Raw genomic sequence first — 24,229 nt, 5'->3', positions numbered from 1 at the left:
CTGGGCCAGAGTCGTTTAGGGCTTTATAGGTTAACCCCAGCACTTTGAATTGTGCTCGGAAGCTAATTGGCATCCAGTGGAGCTGGCGCAACAGAGGAGTAGTATGCTCCCTGTACCCCTTAGGTAAATCACATGCTCTCAGCCTCAGAGGAAGGCAATGGCAACCCACCTCTGAAGACATATTGCAAACAAAGCATACAGCAACAAATCCCTCCCAAAGACCTGGACCTTAAAACAATAAAACTCATTATATGTCTTTCTAATTTACTCAATCGCGCTGGTGCTTAAAGATTATATCAAAACAGACAATACAGAGATAGAGTTTTGGAAGTTTGCTCAACCTTCCCTTTAAAACCAAATTACCCTTAAATAGGAGATTTAAGACAAACTACAGTGGCTGCTGGAAAAGTGATGGAACTGCCGCCTGCCAGAGGAACTAAATAGGGGAGAGAGACAATGGATCACTCATCCTTTATAACCTCCTCATTATGGCTCCTTTGTAGTTCTAAATTATAGGTCTGTAAAGGTACCTGGCTTAATTGTCTTGTAAGTCACTGTCATGCCTGCCTCTTTGCGAAATGTCGCGGCGCAGGAACGAAGGCTGCCTCCGCGGTTCCTTTGTTACTCCCTTGCATGAACAGCAAACATTTCAATCACTTTGGAAAAGCACCCTGGTTCTCCCCTCCTCCTCCTTCTCCTTTGTGTGCCAAACAAATTTATACTGAAATGGCAAAGATGGGAATAAAAAGAAGTTTGGTGTGGAAGCAGCAGAATCATAAAAACACGTCTGCTTGGAAGCACTTCAAAAGACATATTGCAGGACATGGTAGGGTTGCTTTGGAGAAGGTAGTGGTGAATGGCGCAGGTTTAGATTAATGGTTTTCAACTCATAATTAAATGGATACAGCCTGTGCTGGATGGGGTCACACTCCCCCTGAAGACGCAGGTTCGCAGCTCGGGTGTGATCCTGGATTCATCACTGAGCCTGGAGCCCCAGGTCTCGGCGGTGACCAGGGGAGCATTTGCACAGCTAAGGCTTTTGCGCCAGCTGCGCCTGTACCTTGGGAAGTCTGACTTGGCCACGGTAGTCCACGCTCTGGTTACATCCTGTTTAGACTACTGCAACGCTCTCTACGTGGGGTTGCCTTTGAAGACGGCCCGGAAGCTTCAATTGGTCCAACGTGCAGCAGCCATGATACTAAAAGGAGTGGGACACAGGGAGCATACAACCCCCTTGTTGTACCAGCTCCACTGGCTGCCGATTTGCTACCGGGCTCAATTCAAGGTGCTGGTGTTGGCCTATAAAGCCTTAAACAGTTCCGGCCCAAGATACCTATCCAACCACATCTCGACCTACGAGCCCATCAGGACTTTGAAACCTGCTTCACAAGCACGGCTGGCGGGGACGGGAGATAGGGCCTTCTCGGTGGTGGCTCCTCAGCTGTGGAACACCCTTCCCGTGGACATTAGACTGGCTCCTTCCCTGATGATATTCCGCAGGAAGTTAAAGACTTGGTTGTTCAAGAAGGCGTTCGAACAAGAAGTACAATGATTGGTAATGACTATAGGAATGGAATAACGGAAAATGATACTGGATTGTGGTTTGGACGATGAGACGACGCTGAATGGTTTTCGTAGTAATCACGATGTTTTTGTATAATGCTGGATTGTGAATTGTTTTTATACTGTGTCTTGAATTTTGTTATTCCTATGTTGTACACCGCTGTGAGTCACTCCCGGGCTGAGAACAGCGGTATATAAGTAAAGTAAAGTAAATAAATAAATAAATCCAAGAAATTGGCATTGTGCACATAGTATGTAGATACAATGGAAACATGACACTTATGTGGTTCAAATGCTCTTCTAGCTGTCAAGGGGAAATCATGTTAGTTCTTCAGATACATGAAATGGGTCAGAAATCTGCTTTTTTCAGTGTGGAATGGCTAAGCCGAAACGCCATCTAATAGATGTGCCCAACTGCCTTGTATCCTCTCCAGGAATGTTTGATCTCCATTTGTTTCCAGCTTACCTTTAAAGAAGCGTGCTTCTCTTTTCTGCCAACAATCAATACCTCTGCCGTATCTTCAGCGCGTGCTGACCGGGCGTGGATAAACAAGGCTGTGCCGGCTTCTGATAAATTTCTCAGTGCAACTAAAGCCCCGTCGGGTTCCACTTTGAAGTCTGGGTTGGAAACTTTGAAGTTCAATCTGTGATTTCCTTGGCAGTCATCAAATATCACTGGAGGGGGAGGGGGAGGGGGGATGAAAGAAAAAACAGCAACAATGAGATTTCATTAAGTAGCATCCTATATCTTCAGGGGAGGCATTCAAAGGGCTAGAGATTAAGGTGAGTTTCCAAAACGAACTGCAGTCTTGGTTCACAACATTGGTAAGAATTAGGTTCCTGTGGGTTTTTTCGGGCTATAGGGCCATGTTCTAGAGGCATTTCTCCTGACGTTTTGCCTGCATCTATGGCAAGCATCCTCAGAGGTAGTGAGGTCTGTTGGAAGTAGGAAAATGGGTTTATATATCTGTGGAATGGCTGGGGTGGGGCAAAGAGCTCTTCTCTGCTGGAGCTAGGTGTGAATGTTTCAACTGACCACCTTCATTAGCATTTGAAGGCCTGGCTGAGCCAACAGACCTCACTACCTCTGAAGATGCTTGCCATAGATACAGGCGAAACGTCAGGAGAAATGCCTCTAAAACAGTGGTTCTCAACCTGGGGGTCGGACCCCTGCAGGGGTCGCCAGGGAGTGTCAGAGGGGTCACCAAAGACCATCAGAAAACACAGTATTTTCTGTTGGTCATGAGGGTTCTATGTGGGAAGTTTGGCCCAATTTGATTGTTGGTGGGGTTCAGAATGCTCTTTGATTGTAGGTGAACTATAAATCCCAGCAACTACAACTCCAAAATGTCAAGATCTATTTTCCTCAAACTCCACCAGTGTTCCCATTTGGGCATATTGAGTATTTGTGCCAAGTTTGGTCCAGATTCATCATTGTTTGAGTCCACAGTGCTCTCTGGATGTAGGTGAACTACAACTCCAAACTCAAGGTCAATGCCCACCAAACCCTTCCAGGATTTTCTGTTGGCTTCTTTGTGTGCCAAGTTTGGCCCAATTGAATTGTTGGTAGGGTTAAGAATGCTCTTTGATTGTAGGTGAACTATAAATCCCAGCAACTACAACTCCCAAATGACAAAATCAATACCCCCCCTCCCCAAACCAACCTCACCACTATTCAAATTTGGGCATATCGGGTATTTGTGCCAAATTTGGTCTAGTGAATGAAATACATCCTGCTTATCAGATAATTAATTACATTATGATTCATAACAGGAGCAAAATTACAGTTATGAAGTAGCAAAATAATGTTATGGTTGGGGTCACCACAACATGAGGAACTGTATTAAGGGGTCACGGCATTAGGAAGGTTGAGAAACACTGCTCTAGAACATGGCCCTATAGCCCGAAAAAACCCACAAGAACCTAGTGATTCCAGCCATGAAAGCCTTCGACAATACATTGGTAAGAATTGTCCAAAGGAGATTAAGGTCCATGCATCTTCACCATTGTCAAATCCAACATGAAAGATGACCAGACCTTTACATGCTCAACACTAAATGATACTGTGGAACAGAAATGAGCCAGACTGGTGCCATGCTTTGTGTATTGGAGTATGATTCTGAAGACCAAGTTCTTGGACATGGAAACCCAGTGAAAGTCCTTGACTAAGTCATTCTCAACCACAGAAAACCCCATGATAGGTTGGAAATGGCTTGAAGGCAACACAGCGCTTTAAAGATACATCTAACAACTATTAGCATCTTCCTCAACACAGGGAAGTTTACATGAACATGAGTCATTTGGACAATATTTACAATTATTGTAAATTGAGACTGCAATTCAACAACAACAACACTAAAAGCAGTAGAGAGAGAGATGACAAGATGAAGTATCTACTCCAAGCTGGCTACTCTCTCTGGGTAGTGAGGAATATGGAGCTTTCCCATTCTCCTGGTAGGCTACAGTTATGGGACTGGTGACAATGAGAAGTAATGTTTCAGATAAAAGAAACTGATTCCCAGTTGCTATTTGTGTTTTCATTTTAGTTTTGGAACTGGAGTGTGAATAACTATGTATGGGTTGTTGTAGGTTTTTCCGGGCTATATGGCCATGTTCTGGAGGCAATTTTTCTCCTAAAGTTTCGCCTGCATCTGTGGCAAGCATCCTCAGAGGTAATGAGATCTGTTGGAACTAGGAAAAATGGGTTTATATATCTGTGGAATGACCAGGGTGAGACAAAGGACTTTTGTTTGCTGGGACTAGCTGTGAATGTTTCAGCTGATCACCTTGATTTGCATTCAATGGCTTGGAGGCGTCTGGGGGAAATCTTTTCTTGAGAGTGATTTCATGTGCCTGTTTGTTTCCCCTCTGTTGTTTTGCTGCTGTAATTTTGGAGTTTTTTAATACTGGTAGCCAGATTTTATTCATTTTCATAGTTTCTTCCTTTCTGTTGAAATTGTCCACATGCTTGTGGATTTCAATGGCTTCTCTGTGTAGTCTGACATGGTGGTTGTAAGAGTGGTCCCTATGTAGACTTGTCCACAGCTGCATGGTACACAGTAGACTCCTGCAGAGGTGAGTGGATCCCTCTTGTCCTTTGCTGAACGTAGCATTTGTTGGATTTTCTTGGTGGGTCCACTCACCTCTGCAGGAGTCTACCGTGTACCATGCAGCTGTGGACAAGTCTACATAGGGACCACCAAACGCAGCATTGCCCAGACACGCATCAAGGAACATGAAAGGCACTGCAAACTACTCCAACCAGAGAAATCAGCCATAGCAGAGCACCTGATGAACCAACCTGGACACAGCATATTATTTGAGAACACAGAAATGCTGGATCACTCGCACAACCACCATGTCAGACTACACAGAGAAGCCATTGAAATCCACAAGCATGTGGACAATTTCAACAGAAAAGAAGAAACCATGAAAATGAACAAAATCTGGCTACCAGTATTAAAAAAACTCCAAAATTACAGCAGCAAAACAACAGAGGGGAAACAAACAGGCACATGAAATCACTCTCAACAAAAGATTCCCCCCAGACGCCTCCAAGCCATTGAATGCTAATGAAGGTGATCAGCTGAAACATTCACAGCTAATCCCAGCAGACAAAAGTCCTTTGTCTCAACCTGGTCATTCCACAGATATATAAACCCATTTTTCCTAGTTCCAACAGACCTCATTACCTCTGAGGATGCTTGCCACAGATGCAGGCAAAATGTCAGGAGAAAAATTGCCTCCAGAACATGGCCATATAGCCCGGAAAAACCTACAACAACCCATGGATTCTAGCCATGAAAGCCTTCGACAATACAATAACTATCTAATTTCTCCCCAACGCCAGAATTCCACTTCCAAAAGTTATAAGAGTTACAGGTTAAAACACACATCAGTAAAGTCATGCAAACTGTATCAGAAAAGCCAGTGGAGTTAAAAGCAACTTAACTAGCATACTTATTAAAAAGGGGGCATGTGTCGGCAACAGAGCACCCTATTAGAAGTGATTCTGCATTTAGTATATGAGAGTGGATGTGTTCCCATGAGTCTATTTTTGGCTGGGACAAGAGTTTTAATGTGAAATCCAAATAAATTGGGTATTGAAAAAGTCTAGACAGCCTGGAATGGTCAAGGGCCATAATGAAGCTTTTCATTTTAAAAAAAGAATGATGTGTGGATCTCAGGCTGAGCAAAATCAAGACTGCCAGGATTTTACAATGATCCTCTACTTTCCAGCTGTATTATATTTTCCCCCTTGGCTAAAGCACAGATAACAAAACTCCAACCTTTTATCTTTTTTGGACATTATCCTCAAAGGAAATGAGGCATCATTTTGCCCTTTACATATTTATATAGCCACTCTAAAGTTGATTTATTCTTCTGGGGGCGGGGGGGGGGGGGGAGATGCGGCAGTTATTCTATCTTCAATCTATTATGTGCTTGCCAGTAACTTACAAAATATAAATTGCAGGAAAGTCCACTAGACTTGAGCGCAGATCTGTTTGGAGCCACTTCTTTCAGCTCCTTCGGATCTTTCAGGAGCCCGCAATGGTAAGGGCCCTTCTGGCACAAATCCCCACCCGGAATGAAACCAAGGGGGAGCCAATCTCGGCTCCTTCTCCCCTATTCAGCATCACAGTTTAATCTCTTTGATTTTCCTTGATTTTCTTGATTCTTTTTATTTAGTGGGATTGAATGGGAGCTGGGGACATGCGGGGAGGGGTAGGTGGGGGGCTTGGGATCCTTCTGGAATGCCTCATAGACATGGGTCTTGGGGGTACTGCCTTGCAGTGGCTCCAGTCCTTTCTTGAGGGACGGTCCCAGAAGGTGTTACTGGGTGACACCTGTTCGGCCCCACAGCCGTTGTCGTGTGGAGTCCTACAGGGTTCAATTCTGTCCCCAATGTTGTTTAACATCTACATGAAGCCGCTGGGGGAGATCATTCGGAGTTTCGGACTGAGGTGTTATCTCTATGCAGATGATGTCCAGATCTGTCACTCCTTCTCACCTGTCACCAAGGAGGCTGTCCAGACCTTGAATCGGTGTCTAGCTGCTATGTTGCACCGGATGAGGGCTAACAAATTGAAACTGAATCCAGACAAGACAGAGGTCCTACTCGTCAGTCGTAAGGCCAAACAGGGCATAGGGTTACAGCCTGTGCCGGACGGGCTTACACTCCCCCTGAAGACGCAGGTTCGCAGCTTGGGAGTGATCCTGGACTCATCGCTGAGCCTAGAACCCCAGGTCTCAGCAGTGGCCAGGAGAGCTTTTGCACAATTAAATCTTGTGCACCAGCTGCGCCCGTACCTTGGGAAGTCTGATCTGGCTACAGTGGTCCACGCTCTTGTTACATCCCGCATAGACTACTGCAAGACACTCTATGTGGAGTTGCCCTTAAAGACTGTTCGTAAACTCCAATTGGTCCAGAAAGCGGCAGCCAGATTGATCACCGGAGTGACATACAGGGAGCACACCACCCCCTTGTCGTGTCAGCTCCACTGGCTGCCAGTTCAATTCCGAGCACAATTCAAGGTGCTGGTTTTGACCTACAAAACCCTTTACGGTTCCGGTCCAGTGTATCTGTCCGAACGTATCTCCCTCTATGTCCCACCCCGGAATTTGAGATCATCTGGGGGGCCCTGCTCTCAACCCCACCGCTTTCCCAAGTGAGGCTGGTGGGGACGAGGAGCAGGGCCTTCTCAGTGGTGGCCCCTCACCTGTGGAACTCACTCCCGGGGAAAATTAGGGCTTCAACATCCCTCCTCTCCTTCAGGAGGAAGGTGAAGACGTGGTTGTGGGACCAGGCCTTTGGGCAATCTGACAATTAGATATGGATAACTGGATAGGATTGAAAGGATAGGACTGGAAGGACAATTGTGGAATTGGAACTGGAACTATGAGATTGTGAAACGCTGACTGTCAATGAGGTTTGTATTGGTTTTATTGCTTTTATTGGTGTTATGGTTGTTCTGCCTATAATAACTATTGTTCTATTAATTGTTTGTTATTGCTAGGATTGTGTTTTTGCTAATTGATGTTATTGTCCTTTGCTGTTATGTGATGTGGGCATCGAATTGTGCCTCGCTTTTGTAAGCCGCCCTGAGTCCCGCCCCCCCCCCCCCAGGGTGAGAAGGGCGGGGTAGAAGCAACCGAAATAAATAAATAAATAAATAAATAAATGGGGAGAGTCACCTTTTTAGCTCCTTCCCCTCCTCTCCTTCAAATACTTCTAAAGGACAATAATAATAATAATAATAATAATAATAATAATAATAAATCCCAACAAACAAAAATAAAACCCTTGTTCTCTGAAAACTACTACCACCCAGTTACCTCTCCTTTAGAGTAGAAAGAAACAGCTTTAAGGAAAGATTAAACCCAGAGATTGAAGTGTGACCCCTTCCAGACACGGCCTGCAGTACAGCAAAACGAGGGCTTTTTAAAGGAAGCCCAGGAAAATAGCTCCAGGTTGATTACTCTGTCTTTCCTGGGAAGTGGGAAGCCTCCTTAAATGCCATGGAAAGGTGTGTGCAGGGAGATAGTGCTTTGCTTTTGATCCTATTCAACACTGAAATGGAGCCCTGGAGAACTCAGAAGTTGAATTATGCTCTTAGTTTGAAAGAGATTTCCCATCCATGCTCTAATGCACTCCAACATAACCAGGGCTTCTATTGCGGTCCAACACATCTGGATGTATATTGCATCCAACATGTATGGAGGTAACTAGGCTGTTAGAGAAGACCATTATAATACAAATTTGGACATTTTTTTTGTTTCTCCGCATGGCAACATCCGAATAAATAATAGCTTCCAGCCTGTGTCCAGATTGAAATTTATTCACTGAAATGATGGCCAAGGCCAGGCTAAATACTCTTTAAATGCAGTGCTTCCTTTGGGGAGCCGTTGCTCCAGGTTTGCAATGCGTGAAACAGCAGGCAAGAACAAAATGTTTTTAGTTAATAATTACGGAATAATCATCCCAGGCTTGGCTTGGACATATAAAATCCTTAAGGCTAACAAAACAGTTCTGGATAATAATTTTGTTTCATATTAAGAACCAATTCTGTCCGTCTGATGGAAATTATTGCAGGATGATTGGTTTCACTATCAAGGCACCTCCCCAAATGTGTGAAATTCCACACTTCAACAGGGCCATAATTGTTATTGGGTAGGCCACTGTAATTATGTTCAGCATTGGCTTTTCTCTTCTTACATAAAGCTTGTCATGTTTACGGGTTTGAGATCCATCGCTACTGTGCTGCCAATCTCTTTTGGCAGATGCAAATGCACATACAGAAACACACAAACTGCACAAGCATTGACGAAAAGCATCTCCTATCCCTGAAACAGTGATACATCACATTTTTAAGACTCAGTGAAAGATCTCTCAGGAAAATTTGACAAGGACCGATGAGCATATCCCCAAATATAAGACTAAGCTAATCAAATAATTCCAACATATTCATTTAGACATTTTCATGCAGAATTCATTCCCAGAAAATTTTAATGCGAGTGTGCTCAATTTTGTCTACAAATTGAGATACTGTTACTTTCCAATATTCACACTTTTCTAAAATGTGATTGTAGTAGATCTAACCTTTGCCAACTAGGCCAAAGCCTAAGAGTCAGTGGGCTGAGTCTCCATCTTGGGAGAGGCAAGAAGGCAGGGGAGGAGTCAGCCGATTCCTGATTGGTTTAAGCACCAAGAGGAGGAGTCGGGTGTGAGTGAAAAAGTCTGTCACTTCTGACAGGAGGAGAGAAGGGATTTAACATCACAGGGAGAAGGGTATTAACAACAGAGAGAGAAGGAGGATTTTAGCAGAGTAGGATTTAGACAGGGAGAAGGAAGCTTTTGAGTGAGCCAAGCAGTTAGGGAGTAAGGAAGGGACAAGGGCTTCAGTATTACTGTACTTGGAGGGTCAGTGAGGAAGACTTGTCCACTTGTATTAATAAAAAGTACAAGAGAGCTTATTGCCCTGAAGAGTAGATTGGAGAAAGTCTGATTACTCTGTGAGACAGTCAGGGGGACTGATCTCAGGAACACATTGTTTCAAAGAGTTGAATAGTGTGGAGAAGGGAACTCACTTCAAGTTAAAGCTACACCTTTTGTGGAAGTCTCATATTTAATAAGCCAAAGCCTCAGTAATTGAATTATGCGTGTGTACCACTCATTTTATGAGTTGACATATTCTTAAAGTTTAATAAACCTGTTCCTAGTTTATCTTTAACTGGTGTCTGCCTCAGTCTGTCGCACTCAGTGAAAACCAAGTCAGCCTAAAAACCTCTTTACAGTCCAGTCAGCAAGGAAAGGAGCTAATAAAGAAGAACTGAAGCCAAGGTGCATATTGCCTCGAACACATTCACACCTTTGTTTCCTCAAACAATACAATTGAGGTGGTGGCGGCAAAATCTACCAGAATAATCGGTCTCTAATATCTTTAGTTAATCCCTTACTAAAAGTCCTGTCACGCATGTGTTAAGGGACACCTCGGTCCTGTAATCTCCCTTACATTGGTGGCAGAGGTGGGATAGAAAGGTGTCCCCCCCACTCCGCCAACAGCGGAACGGTCTTTAATTGTTATTACAGTGATCAACAGATCCTTGATCACAAATGTGTACATTTTGTAAACTGTCCATATAGGAGGAGGAGAGAGTAGAAAAATAAGTATGGATCACATGAAGGGGAGGAGCCCCTTGTGGTGCAATGGGTTAAACCCTTGTGCCGGCAGCAGGACTAAAAACTGAAAGGTCAGAGGTTTGAATCCAGGGAAAGTGCAGATGAGCTCCTTTTGTCACCTCCAGCTCCCCATTGTGAGGACATGAGAGAAGCCTCCCACAAGGACGATAAAACATCAAAACATTTGGGCGTCCCCTGGGCAACGTTCTTGCACATGGCCAATTCTCTCACACCAGAAGTGACTTGTAGTTTCTCAAGTAGCTCCTGGCATGAAAAAAAAAATATGAAGGGGAGTGGCTTATAAGATACAACTTCTGCTCATAGAGATGCTTGGAAATCTACATCAATTTTAAGTCCGTTTTGTAAAATGAAAATGCAAACTGGCAAAATTAAGATAGAATTAACCTAAAATGTGCAGCATGGGAGCCCTCTTCGGGGGTTATTCCTGAATAGGGTAAAGCAAAGTAAGTTTTAGCGGTGACGCTTTGTCCCCAATAAACTCACTCCAGCTTCTGGGTTCCCAAATTCCCCATGTTGTTATTATTATAATATTTATTTATTTACACCCTGCTTTATACAACACCGCCTGATACAACACCGCCTGAGCTCTGCAAGCGCAGCATTTTTCCGAATGAAGCAGAGAGTTTTTGAGGACCAGGACATCCGTAGGGATACCAAGGTGCATGTTTATAAAGCTATTGTCCTCCCAACCCTGCTATACACCTGCGAGACGTGGACTGTCTACAGACGTCACATGCAACTGCTGGAACGATTCCATCAGCGCTGCCTCCGGAAAATCCTGCAAATCTCTTGGGAAGACAAGCGGACAAACGTCAGCATGCTGAAAGAAGCAAAGACCACCAGCACTGAAGCGATGGTCTTCCGCCATCAACTCCACTGCACCGGCCATGTTGTCCGGATGCCCGACCACCGTCTCCCAAAGCAGCTGCTCTACTCCGTACTCAAGAATGGAAAACAGAATGTTGGAGGACAGGAAAAGAGATTTAAAGATGGGCCCAAAGCCAACCTTAAAAACTCTGGCATAGACACTGAGAACTGGGAAGCCCTGGCCCTTGACCGCTCCAGCTGGAGGTCAGCTGTGACCAGCAGTGCTGCAGAATTTGAGGAGGCACGAGTAGAGGGCGAAAAATAGAAACGTGCCAAGAGGAAGGCATGTCAAGCCAACCCCGACCGAGACCGCCTTCCACCTGGAAACCAATGCCCTCACTGCGGAAGAAGATGCAGAGCAAGAATAGGGCTCCACAGCCACATACGGACCCACAAGAATATTGGAAGACTATCATCCTCGGAAAGCGAGGGATTGCCTAAGTAAAGTAAGTACCCTGCTTTATCTCTCCAAAGGGGACTCAAAGTGGCTTATGTTCAATGGGAAAGCCTTCTCGAAGCATGCTTGTTTGTGCTCACAATTTCCCTGAATCCTAGAGCCATATTTAGCTGAACATGTTAGTATTGTCTCTTCAGATCTGGCCATCAATTCTAAAAACTGGAGATGGGCAAGTTTTGCTTTTGCTTGCATTCAACTTTGTGTTTCCTCTGTAGTGTATACAGCTTTGAATATGTGGAAAATTCAGGTCTATACGAATTTAGAATACAAATGTCATTAATTCACAAATTCCAATTCAGTGTCAGAGAAATCCAGGTAATCTTCAATTGAGGATGACACCATTCATCAACAACATCCAGCTCTTTCTTCATCTTGGCCAGAAGTAGCCTCAATTCCTTATATTCATCTCTGCAAGACCTCTTTTCCTCTCTTGTGCTTCAACCATAATCCCATTCACAAGAAGCCTTGGGGCAATATGATTCCCCAGGCTCCCAATTTATTAGAACCTGAGAAAACCATGTTTTCTGGAATAGCCAGATGTCTGAGACATTACTGGTGCAGGGTTATAGATGGCAAGGAAGGACAGTGTGTTTGAAGGCCTCCAGAAATGTGTAATTACTGCTGGCCTCCAGCCAGATGCATTTGAGGAAAGAGAAGCTGTGTGACCCAGTTGAGTTCCAACTGTTAGTTTAGAAGATCTTGGTCCTTCCTTATCACACTAATAATGTGGCTCTTAGAAACAAAGTTGGATTTCTATATCTGGAACTGGGCCAATGGAAAACAAGAAGGTCTTTCTTGATTTTTGGACACAGAAGGACAGGAGACAGGTTTTCAAAATTAACAGAAGAGCTGCTAAGAGCCTACTGAAGCTCAACAGATATTAAGCTGCAGTGACAACAGGTATGGCAAGGACAGTTTCCCTTTCATTATGCTCCATCATGCAACAAATATGAATTCCCTGCCACGAAAACACATTTTTGACAGAACTACTTGGCAGCTGTACCCAGGTGACAACACTATATACAACTGAATCATATTTTTAAAATATATTTGTGCAGGCAAAGGTATTTATTTATTGATATCTATCTATATGGCTCTTCTGATGCTGCTCATCATGTTGCCTCTGCCAAGTGAACATCTTTATTATGTTTAATATGCCGTATGGCACAGAACGGGCTCCAAAAATGAGCAGGAGGAGAAGGGAGGCTGTGCCAAGCATCTCTCAATGAAAAAACAGCAACCCTTCCTGAGAACTTATATTTCACTACTTTTGCAATTCCTTCCCCAGTCTTCTTGTATTAGGTTTGGTATTAGTTCCTTCAAGGAACATTGCATAGCTCTAGTCCACTGTCTAATCTATACGTAACATTTTATTTTGATCTGCCTGGATTTAATCACCATTTTGCCACTGAGCCAAAACTGACTCAAGAGAAAAGCAGATTCAACATTTTTCAAGGATAACCATTTCTCAATAACACGGTGATGGGACAAATCAAATAAAAGCCTTTCGGCAAATATGTTCTTGCTGTTTCCGAGCGTTTCTTGCCAACTCACGGAATGTGCCTGGAACCAAGGTTGTTCAAACAGTTTGCAAAAAGTTCCCTTTTTGACTAAAAGTCCCAGTATCCCCATGCCATTCTCTCTGGGGACTCTTTGAGCCCAAATAATAACATTTTCAAGCTCTAGAACAGTGGCTCTCAACCTTCCTAATGCCGTGACCCCTTAATACAGTTCCTCATGTTGTGGTGACCCCCAACCATAACCCTAACATTATGAATTGCCATGTAAATAATGATTTGCAGGATGTATTTTCATTCACTGGAGCAAATTTGGCACAAATACCTGGTATGCCCAAATTTGAATACTGGTGGGGTTGGCAGGGGGATTGATTTTGCCATTTGGGAGTTGTAGTTGCTGGGATTTATAGTTAACCTGTAAACAAAGAGCATTCTGAACCACACCAACAATGGAATTGAACCAAAGTTGGCACACAATACTATCTATCTAACTCAATCTAACATGGGAGTTCTCCCATGACCAACAGAAAATACTGGAAGGGTTTGGTGGGCATTGACCTTGAGTTTGGGAGTTGAAGTTTGCCTACATCCAGAGAGCACTCTAGACTCCAACAATGATGGATCTGGACCAAACTGGACACGGATACTCCATATGCCCAAATGTGAACACTCGTGGGGTTTTGGGAGAATAGATGTTGAAATTTGGGAGTTGTACTTCCTGGGATTTATAGTTCACCTACAATCAAGGAGCATTCTGGACCCCAACAATGATAGAATTGGGCCAAACTTCCCACACAGAGACCCCCATGACCAACAGAAAATACTGTGTTTCCTGATGGTCCTTGATGACCCCTCTGACACCCCTTCGTGACCCCTCCAGGGGTCCCGACCCCCAGGTTGAGAAACACTGCTCTAGAAGTATTGAGACAGCAACCTACTCTCAAAAGGGGAATCCAACTGCAGTACTAATGCACATCAAGTCATTACAACTGATATACATCAATCTAATTTCAAGCCAAACAAAGATTGTTTATTTATTTTTTTTAAAGCATGTATGGATTATATTCAAAACAAATAGCTTATGAAGCAACTCAATTCTGCCATCTGCAAAACAAATAAACAAACAAAATCCTTAGCATAAAACAATCATTAGTGGTTGTTTTGGAAATACAGCCCAACAAATGGATGACAATAATACAAAAGTAACTCTTGTTTCCAAACTGTTAACAAGTTGGCCAAATAAACACAGTTGGGGACACCACTAAAAACACCCCCCTTTTTTTTTTTACATATGGCAATGTTTGCTGGAGAATTTCATGGCTCACACCCCAAGTTATTATTCCCTATCCAAACATGGAAATCCATTGGGAAGCCTTGGACAAACCAAACTCTCTCAGCCACGGAGGAAGGCAAAGGCAAAGGCAAACCCACCTCTGAACAAATCTTGCCAGGAACTCCTTCTGAATGGTTCATTTAAGTGTCTCCATAAGTAAACAATGACTTGAAGGCACCCAACAATAACACTCACGATCCATGAAATAATGGTATTCTAGCAAGGACCAATCTTGTCTGCTTAAAACTGCAAAGCAGGTGAAATCTGCTTCTCCTTTTATTGAGAAGCCATGCTTAAAACCCTGCTTGAAATATCTCTAACCATGGAAGGACCAAGATATTTTGTTGTGTTTTAGTGCATTCCCTATCTATCATCTATCTATCTATCTATCTATCTATCTATCTATCTATCTATATCTATCATCTATCAAAATGCTCTGTGCATAATGAGTACCTTAAAAACAAAAGAACCAATGAACGAAATCACACCAAATTTGGCAACAAAACATCTCACAACACAAGGAGCGACCATCACTCAAAAAAAAATCATTTTGTCATTTGGGAGTTGTAGTTGCTGGGATTTATAGTTCACCTACAATCAAAGAGCATTCTGAACCCCACTAACGACAGAATTGGGGCAAACTTCCCACACAGAACCCCCATGACCAACAGAAAATATTTAAGGCCATCCAATTCAACTCCCTTCATCAGGGCAAGAAAACGTAATCAAAGCCCTCCTGACAAAGAGCCATCCAGCCATAGACAGACAGACAGACAGAGAGAGAGAGAGAGAGAGAGATATGATTCACACACAGAGAGAGATATAGTATCATAGATTTGAAAGGGACCCTTAAAGAAGGACAATGATATCTTGCATGTTCCAAGGTGGGCAAACCAGACACTCTCCACATACACACTGGCAAAGAAACAGCAAGAAATACTGTTTACCCACAAGCATAAAAAATTGCATATATTAGAAACCAACACTTTCTCATTACTTTATTTTCCAGATCACCAAACTGGGCCACAGCAACACATGGCAGGGACAGCTAGTATTCATTTAAGTGCTGAACACTGGGATGTGTTCCAAGGCTGCATGGAGAATAGAGGAATATCTCCCCACACAATTGGAGGGGCATATTTCCAAACAACAATTCTGCAATGTTTTAAGTGTTGCAGAAAAGCAGCGGCCAATCTGTAACAATACAACTGTTACCTACAATGTCCATGAGTTGCTCTTATTTATGTATTGGAGCGCCATTCCTTCAGGAGGAATCAATCCAAGAGATCCAGCAGAAGGAGCTGGACTCTCTCTGGGGTTTAACAGTATGCATTAATTCTTGCCTGCAACTGGCAAAATGTTAGAGTAAGTACTACTGCAAACCTAAATGCAGACCAGAAAGCACTGCAGAAAATAGCACATCTCTGTTGTTTTCAGAACATACCAATTGAAATCATTGTGTGTTTCATTTACTAAACAATTAATTCCATTCCTTGGCATGGCGGTTTTCTAATCTTCTTCCTTAAACTGTGGTCTGTAATTTAAACTGCTGCTACTGGGGAAGAAGGGAGCTATTATAGGACCAATCAATACAAAACATGTATATTATATGATAACTCAACGTTTACTGAATCACAGTCTGAGGACACTGCACGGCTTGAGGACTGAAGTATACTGATGTTACTTTGTCATTGAGTGTTCTACTCCAGTGCTTCCCAACCTTTGGTCCTCCAAGTGTTTGGGACTTCAGCTCCCAGAATTCCTGACTGTTGGCCACTTCATAGGCTTCTCACAAGACCTCTTCAGAACAAACTGACAACAACTTGGGGCAATATCTGCCCCCTCCCCAAGCTATTCAGAAAACCCACCAAAGGCATGAAAATAACCCCAAAATCCCCACAAGCACCCTAGACCCCATTCTTACTCCCAAATACCTCCATTTTAATCTATGGCCCTTCTCAAAATGGAGACAAGTTGTGTTGTCGCTTCCCATCACCTTTTTGTGAGCCATTTGCAGAGGAAAACAGAATAGAATAGAAAAGATTTATTGTCATTGTACATTGCACAATGAAATTAAATGATTTAACCTGCATACAGGGGCAGCTCAACCCATTATGCAAAGTAAGCATTCGCAGTATAGTTGATTTTGCCCAGGGGCGCTTTTGAGGTGCTCTTGGGGGAAAATAGACCCTGACATATGCGAGTTGTAGTTACTGGGATATATAGTTCACCTATAATCAAAGAGTATTCTGAACTCCACCAATGATGGAATTGAACCAAATATGGCACACAGAACTCCCACGACGAACAGAAAATATATATCAGTGATTGGTTGGCGGGGGGGGGGGGGAGGGGGGCCAAAATACTGTTTGCTTACTGTTGAAAATTACCTAGGGCCACCTCTGCCTGCATACACCATAAAACAACACACCCATCCCTCCACACTCCCACCACCACTGCACAAACCCCAATGACACATCCGTACGAAGCCATGCAGTTCCATATAGCCACAGCTCTAGGATAAAAGCTGCCTCTCAGTCTTCTGTTTGTCTTTGCCTTTGTCACCCTTTACCACCTTCCAGGTGGCAATAATAAGACATTGTAAGGAAGGCCTTCCTTCTCAGAGCTGGAGAACGGAGAAAATAGACAGGCGGTGGTCCCAATGACACTCAAGCAACACCAGGTCTATACATGAATGCACAGAATAGAATAGCATCTTTATTTGTACCCCACCACCACCATCTCCCTAAAGGCACTCGGGACAGTTCACAAAAGCACTCCAAGTACCACACGCAGACAAGAATACATAATTATAAATACAATTACACAAGTACAATCAACAGGGCATAAAAATCTCATAAAAAATATAAAAAATTGAAAATTATAACACTCCTATATTCCTCATTATTCTGGGAGTTGATGTCCTGGAGATATTGGAGACCAAAGGTTGGGAACCACAAATCTAGAAGATCATAGCTGACCATCCCTGATATCCATTGGGAATACATTGGCATGGTATAGCCGCGGATGGTGATCCAGAAGGACTTGGAAGAATGCCTCCTCTATTTCTTGCACCTGGTGCTAACATTGCTATCCAAAACAGCAACAGCGGGGAACCAAAATGCACACAATCAACAGAAATACCATTTGTTCCATCGGGTAGGGAATTCATCACCCAAAATAAAAGTCTTTGTCTATCACCACCTGTGGTGTAAGTGATACCAGAACATTATTTGCAAAACACTTCCTTGTTTTGGTGATGGAACATAATCCATCATTTCTGTAGCGGGGAGAAATGAAAGTCTGTAATATGCAGAGCTGGAGCCCCATAATGTCTTCCTTCCTTTGAAACTGAGAAGATGTCTGTAATGTATTGGGCAGAAAAAACATATTCAGCGATCCTTTATCACAGAAATGCTCCAGCCCAGCACCAACAAATACATCTTTTAACGGTTCCGCAGAAACATAACATGCATTGATTTTTTTTGCACTCTATCTTCGTTGTCACTCAAGATGTGGTTTCAGCTGTACAAACACATCTCTTGCTCCTACTTAGTAAGATATGTCTCTGCTTTGGATCTTAAGTATCTCCTCCAAATAAGGATGTAAATACTGTGAAACCCCTTTAACCATGGATTCAATATTCTTGGTTTCATTCACTTGCAGTCCAGATAATATTTCCCAATGGAATTGTTTATGGGTCTTTCTAGATCCATTCTATGATATGCTTCCTGCATATTCCTGAGTTGGCACAACAACTCCACCAGCTCATTGAAAAAGTGTGGGTGACCGAGAAAATCCCAGCAGATTTCAAGGATGCCACCATCATCACCCTCTTCAAAAAAGGGGAAAGAACAGACTGTGGAAACTATCACGGTATCTCCCTTCTAATCTCAGCTGGGAAAATCCTCATAAGAATCCTTGCAAACCGCCTTCTGCCTCTCTTAGAAGACACCCTCCCAGAATCCCAGAATGGCTTCCGCCCCTCCAGAGGAACCGTGGACATGATCTTCACTGCCCGACAGCTCCAAGAAAAATGCAGGGAACAAAATCAACCTCTGTACATGGCATTCATAGACCTTGCAAAGGCATTCACAACAGTGAAACGCAGCGCTCTCTGGACCATCCTCCAAAAAATCGGGTGCCCTAACAAATTTGTGAACATCCTGCGGCTCCTCCATGATGACATGACGGCAACACTTTTGGACAGCAGTGGCTCCCAAAGTGACCCATTTAAGGTGGAATCAGGTGTCAAACAGGGATGTGTTATTGCCCCAACCTTATTCTCCATCTTCATCGCTATGATACTTCACCTTGTTGATGGGAAGCTTCCCACCGGAGTGGAAATCATCTATCGGACAGATGGTAAGCTGTTTAACCTCAGCAGACTGAAAGCCAGCTTAATGGTGTAACATGAGAAAATGTTGACCATTTCTGCTACCTTGGCAGCCACCTCTCCACCAAAGTCAACATCGACACCGAAATACAACACCACCTGAGCTCTGTGAGTGCAGCATTTTTCCGAATGAAGCAGAGAGTGTTTGAGGACCGGGATATCCATAGGGATACCAAGGTGATTGTTTATAAAGCTATTGTCCTCTCAACCCTGCTATATGCCTGCGAAATGTGGACTGTCTACAGACATCACATGCAACTCCTGGAAAGATTCCATCAGCGCTGCCTCCGGAAAATCCTGCAAATCTCTTGGGAAGACAAGCGGACAAACGTCAGTGTGCTGGAAGAAGCAAAGACCACCAGCATTGAAGTGATGGTCCTCCACTATCAACTCTGCTGTACCGGCCACGTTGTCCGGATGCCTGACCACCATTTCTCAAAGCAGCTGCTCTACTCCGAACTCAAGAACGGAAAATGGAATGTTGGTGGACAGGAAAAGAGATTTAAAGATGGGCTCAAAGCCAACCTTAAAAACTCTGGCATAGACACTGAGAACTGGGAAGCCCTGGCCCTTGAGCGCTCCAGCTGGATGTCAGCTGTGACCAGCAGTGCTGCAGAATTTGAAGAGACACGAATGGCGGGTGAAAGAGAGAAACATGCCAAGAGGAAAGCGCATCAAGCCAACCCCGACAGAAACCTCCCTCCACCTGGAAACCAATGCCCTCACTGCGGAAGAAGATGCAGATCAAGATTCGGGCTCCACAGCCACCAACAGACCCACAAGAATACTGACCTTGGAAGACTATCCTACTCGTCCAACGAGAGATCGCCTAAGTAAGTAAGTAATGCTTCCTGCCCAAGTAATCTCCATTATAGTATTCCTTTTTATTTATTTATTTATTTATTGCAGGTATTCATGCTGTTTTCTACTGTTTTCTTTGCCTAAAATGTTTGTTTGCTTTTTGGCAACTCAACCTTGTGCCAATTTGAAACAAAATAAACCCCCACTTTCGATGCATTTTCAGTGCAGATAACACTTTTTCTGTGTTGCAAAAACCATTTCTCTGCAGAAAGTGCTGTCTTCTCATGACCATTCCTGTCAACTTTTCTACATCTCATGTGATATTTATAGTAACTCACTAGGTTTCTTTCTTCCATTTTTTTACCCTGACAGCAATGAAAATTTGGGCACGATTGATTGCCGATATTGATTGCTCTGGGGATGCTCTTATCAAATTTAGTTTTATCTAATGTAATTATGGTAATAATTATAATGTGCCTTAACTGTATTGCCTTTTAATTGTATTGAATTTTTAATATGCAATAGCTATATGCCATTCATTTCACGCAGTACATTTACATTGTTGCCCTTTGATGATGCATTTATTTAATTTGTATGTGAATGGTTTATGGCCTGAGCATACTATTACTCTTCCTCCAGGCAATTCTATGCCTTCTCTTTCTCTTCCAGGCAGCACCTACGCTTTGGAATTAGTAGAATTTGGCACCACTTTAATCGTCATATTCATTATAGTATATAACTAGCCACCCCCTTCCACATGTTGCTGTGGCCCAATCTGTGTATATTATTATTATTATTATTACGGTCGCTTATACCCCACCCTTCTCACCCCGAGGGGGACTCAGGGCGGCTTACACAACAAGGCACAATTCGATGCCCGCATTACATGACAACAAAAACATAACATCAATAACAATAGTAATTATAGCAATGATAACAATTAACATAAGCAGTCATTATTATCGGCAAAACATCCAAAAACCCATAAAAGCAATTAAAACAATTAAAACAATAAAAGCAATGCAAACCTCATTGTTGGACAGCATTTAACACACTCATAGTTAGGTTCTACTTTCCGCACATTGGCAGTCCTATCCATCTGGATTCCATATCTAATTGTCAGGATGCCCAAAGGCCTGGTCCCATAGCCACATCTTTACCAAGGAGGGATGTTGATGTCCTGATTTCCCCCGGGAGTGAGTTCCACAGGTGGGGGGGGGCACCACTTAGAAGGCCCTGCTCCTTGTCCCCACCAGCCTCACTTGTGATAGTGGTGGGGTTGAGAGCAGGGCCTCCCCAGATGATCTCAAATTCCGGGGTGGGACGTAGAGGGAGGTACGTTCAGACAGATCTGTGTTTTGTGTGTGTGTATATATGTGCATATGTGTATATATTTGTGTATATGTGTATATATATGTGGTTTTGCTCATGCAATGTAATGTATTTTTTTATCTATTTGGCTTTTAAGTCTCTTCCACTGGGTTTTCCAGTGTTTTATGAGTAATGTTCACTCGTTGACCTGATATTTATTAATTTATTATTTATTTACAGCTTTTATATTCCGCCCTTCTCACCCCGCAGGGGACTCAGGGCGGATTACAGTGTACACATATATGGCAAACATTCAATGCCAATTTTTGACATACCAACATATACAGACATACACAGAGGCTATTGAACTTTTTTTGTGGCCACCAGGGGAGCTGTCGCTTTCATCGTCCATCTGCGACGCTGATGAAGCACTTCCGCATTCCCCGCATGCTTCCCCGCTGGAATGCTTTGCTGGAGTCTTCTTTATGGCCTCATAAATCAGTTAATTTAGCCTCCCCACACTTTAAGGTGGTACCTTATTTTCCTACTTGACAGATGCAACTGTCTTTCGGGTTGCAAAGGTCAACAACAGGCTACACAATTGGTTGGAAACCCACTCCAACCCGGGCTGGCTTCGAACTCATGACCTTTTGGTCAGAGTGATCTTAATGCAGCTGACACTCAGCCAGCTGCGCCACAATCCCAGTATTGTGTCCAAATTTGGTGTCAATTTGCCCAGTGGTTTTGAGTAATGTTAATCCCACAAACGAACATTACATTTTTATTTATATATAGACTATATATATTGCAATTTTCAGCTCCCTCCTCACCAACCTCATCCTGGAGTTCTGCAGAAGCAATGGCCATTGGTGGCTTCCATACCTCTGGAGTGGCAAAACCACTTCTAATTTAACTTTGAACTTTAAAGAACCAGTCCAAGATGGCGAGCTCCAACTCCAGAGTGGATTTAGCTTCTTCCTTATATGTTTTCACATTTTGGACTCAAAACCAAGAGCCTTCTTATGGGAATGGGAGGAGAGCCATTGCTTAGAAGCTTGTGTCTCCCGGTTAGTGGGATACATGTGAGTGTGATTAATTAAAGGAATGGGCCATGAACTCTGCTTGCTTTTATGCATCATTGATTCTTTCCACGACTACATCTAACAGGTCACTGCTGAATGTAAATATAGTAGGGACGTGCGGTCTTAAATTATTCATCCCCACTAGGGAGAACAAATAATTCAATCATTTTTCTCCCCACTGCCAGAAATTTGAGGAATGATGCACTGTTCAGAGTATTCCCATGTGGCAAAGGAAGACTTCAGTACCAACAAGATCCTGTGTATAGAAGGGTATTTGCTTTCCCTCCATGCTTCACTAAGCGGGAGGCCTTTTCTGCTCCCTTCCACCGGGAGAGTAAAGGGCAAGATGGATGGATGGTATCCTTGAAGGGACTGGCTTGACCTTGAAGGAGCTGCGGGTAGCAACGGCCAACAGGGAGCTCTGGCCTGGGTTGATCCAGGAGGGCATCAAGAGTCAGAAGCAACTGAATGAATAAATAACAACATGCACTATTCTGTATTGTTTTTAATGTGTTTGCACTTATCCAAGCATTGAATGTTTGCTTTTTTGTGTGTAAATCACCCTGAGTTCCTTTGGGGAGATAGGATGGTCTAGAAATAAATTATTATTATTATTATTATTATTATTATTATTATTTCTACAATGTAGATGAACCACTGGCTTGAGTTGGGCTTGAGGGTGGTGAAGTTGGGGTAGGGATGTGGAAGTAGTTCTCAAATCTATTTTAGAATGGTTGCAAGGGAGAAGGGAAAAGAAGAGAAGAGAATTTATTATTTCTCGCACTTCTACCCCGCCCTTCTCAACGCCCGAGGGGGAACTCAGGGCGGCTTACAAAAACGCACAATTCGATGCCGGCACAACAACAAGGTAAAAAATAAAACATATAAACAGTAATTAAAATAATTAAAACCATCCATTATACATCACAATCCCTAAAAACAATCTAGTGCTTAACGTTTACCAGCTCAGAGTCAGTAAATTCAAATTCCACATTGTCCAATCCATCAATTCTAGTCGTCGCTTGTCCCTTATCTATCCGCCAGATTACCCGAAGGCCTGGTCCCAAATCCATGTTTTTAATTTCCTTCTAAAGAAGAGGAGGGATGTCGATGACCTAATTTCTCCGAGGAGTGAGTTCCACAGGTGAGGGGCCACCACCGAGAAGGCCCTGCTCCTCGTCCCCACCAATCTCACTTGTGAAAGAGGTGGGGCCGAGAGCAGTGCCTCCCCAGAAGATCTTAAACTCCAAGGCAGGACGTAGAAGGAGATGCGTTCGGACAGATACGCTGGGCCGGAACCATATAGGGTTTTGTAGGTAAAAACCAGCACTTTGAATTGTGCTCGGAATTGGATCGGCAGCCAGTGGAGCTGACATAACAGAGGGGTGGTATGCTCCCTGTATGACGCTCCGGTGAGTAATCTAGCTGCCGCCCGCTGGACTAATTAAAGTTTCCAAACAGTCTTCAAAGGCAACCCCACGTAGAGTGCATTGCAGTAATCTATTCAGGATGTAACGAAAGCGTGGACGACTGTGGCCAGATCAGACTTCCCAAGGTACGGGCGCAACTGGTGCACAAGTTTTAATTTAAGAAGAAGTGTTCCTCTTGATTGAGTTTTGGGAAGCTTAAAAAAATCCTTTATCAGTTTCCTCTCCTTCAAGTCTATGAAATTTCTTTCCATCCCTAAAATATATGATATGTTCAATAAGCACAGTCTAAAAGACATACTAATCATAACCTGCTAAAACCCAGGGCTTTCTAAAGAAAGCTCAGTGTTATTCTTCCATGAGCTGATCAAAACAGATCCCCCCACACCCCTTCTCGGCTTCCTACACTGCTGATACCTAGCTTTGGATCCATCACAGCTATAAGTAGTACTTCCAAAATGGCATAACTTTTGTCTGACTATTGACTCCCACCCTAGGATCAGACAAGCACAACCGCTGAGAACAATATCATTAAAACTGTGCCATGTAATCTTGCTTTTCTCTGCCATTCCCAACCCAGCTTCTATTCACATCAAACATAGCCTTTGATACCTTCTCACAAAGAGGAGCCTTTGTGTCTCCAACAAAAGAGCCACCAAGGAGGCAAGGAAGCTTTGTCAGTCAGAATCATGGAAAATAAGTTGAAATTTTGCCTGCCTTAACCCAACAGGCACACGTATATAAAGATTGCTGAGCTAACTAAAGTTGAGATCA

At 43.3% G+C, this 24,229-nt stretch overlaps 1 protein-coding gene across 1 annotated transcript in view; it reads right to left on the bottom strand.

Annotated features, from left to right (window-relative positions):
* The window catches only part of CDH13 (cadherin 13), a 996,654-nt gene that overhangs the window by 620,076 nt on the left and 352,349 nt on the right, over nt 1-24,229 (bottom strand). Inside the window, exon 3 of the mRNA XM_060787892.2 lies at nt 2,030-2,238. Coding sequence (XP_060643875.2) covers nt 2,030-2,238 — 209 coding nt within the window. The remainder of the gene's footprint in view (nt 1-2,029; nt 2,239-24,229) is intronic.

The sequence above is a fragment of the Anolis sagrei genome, chromosome 8, assembly GCF_037176765.1.
Source record: "Anolis sagrei isolate rAnoSag1 chromosome 8, rAnoSag1.mat, whole genome shotgun sequence".
NCBI classification, from domain to species: Eukaryota; Metazoa; Chordata; class Lepidosauria; order Squamata; family Dactyloidae; genus Anolis; species Anolis sagrei.
The sequence above is the reverse complement of the archived record's forward strand: the minus strand, read 5'-3'. Positions and strand labels throughout refer to the sequence as shown.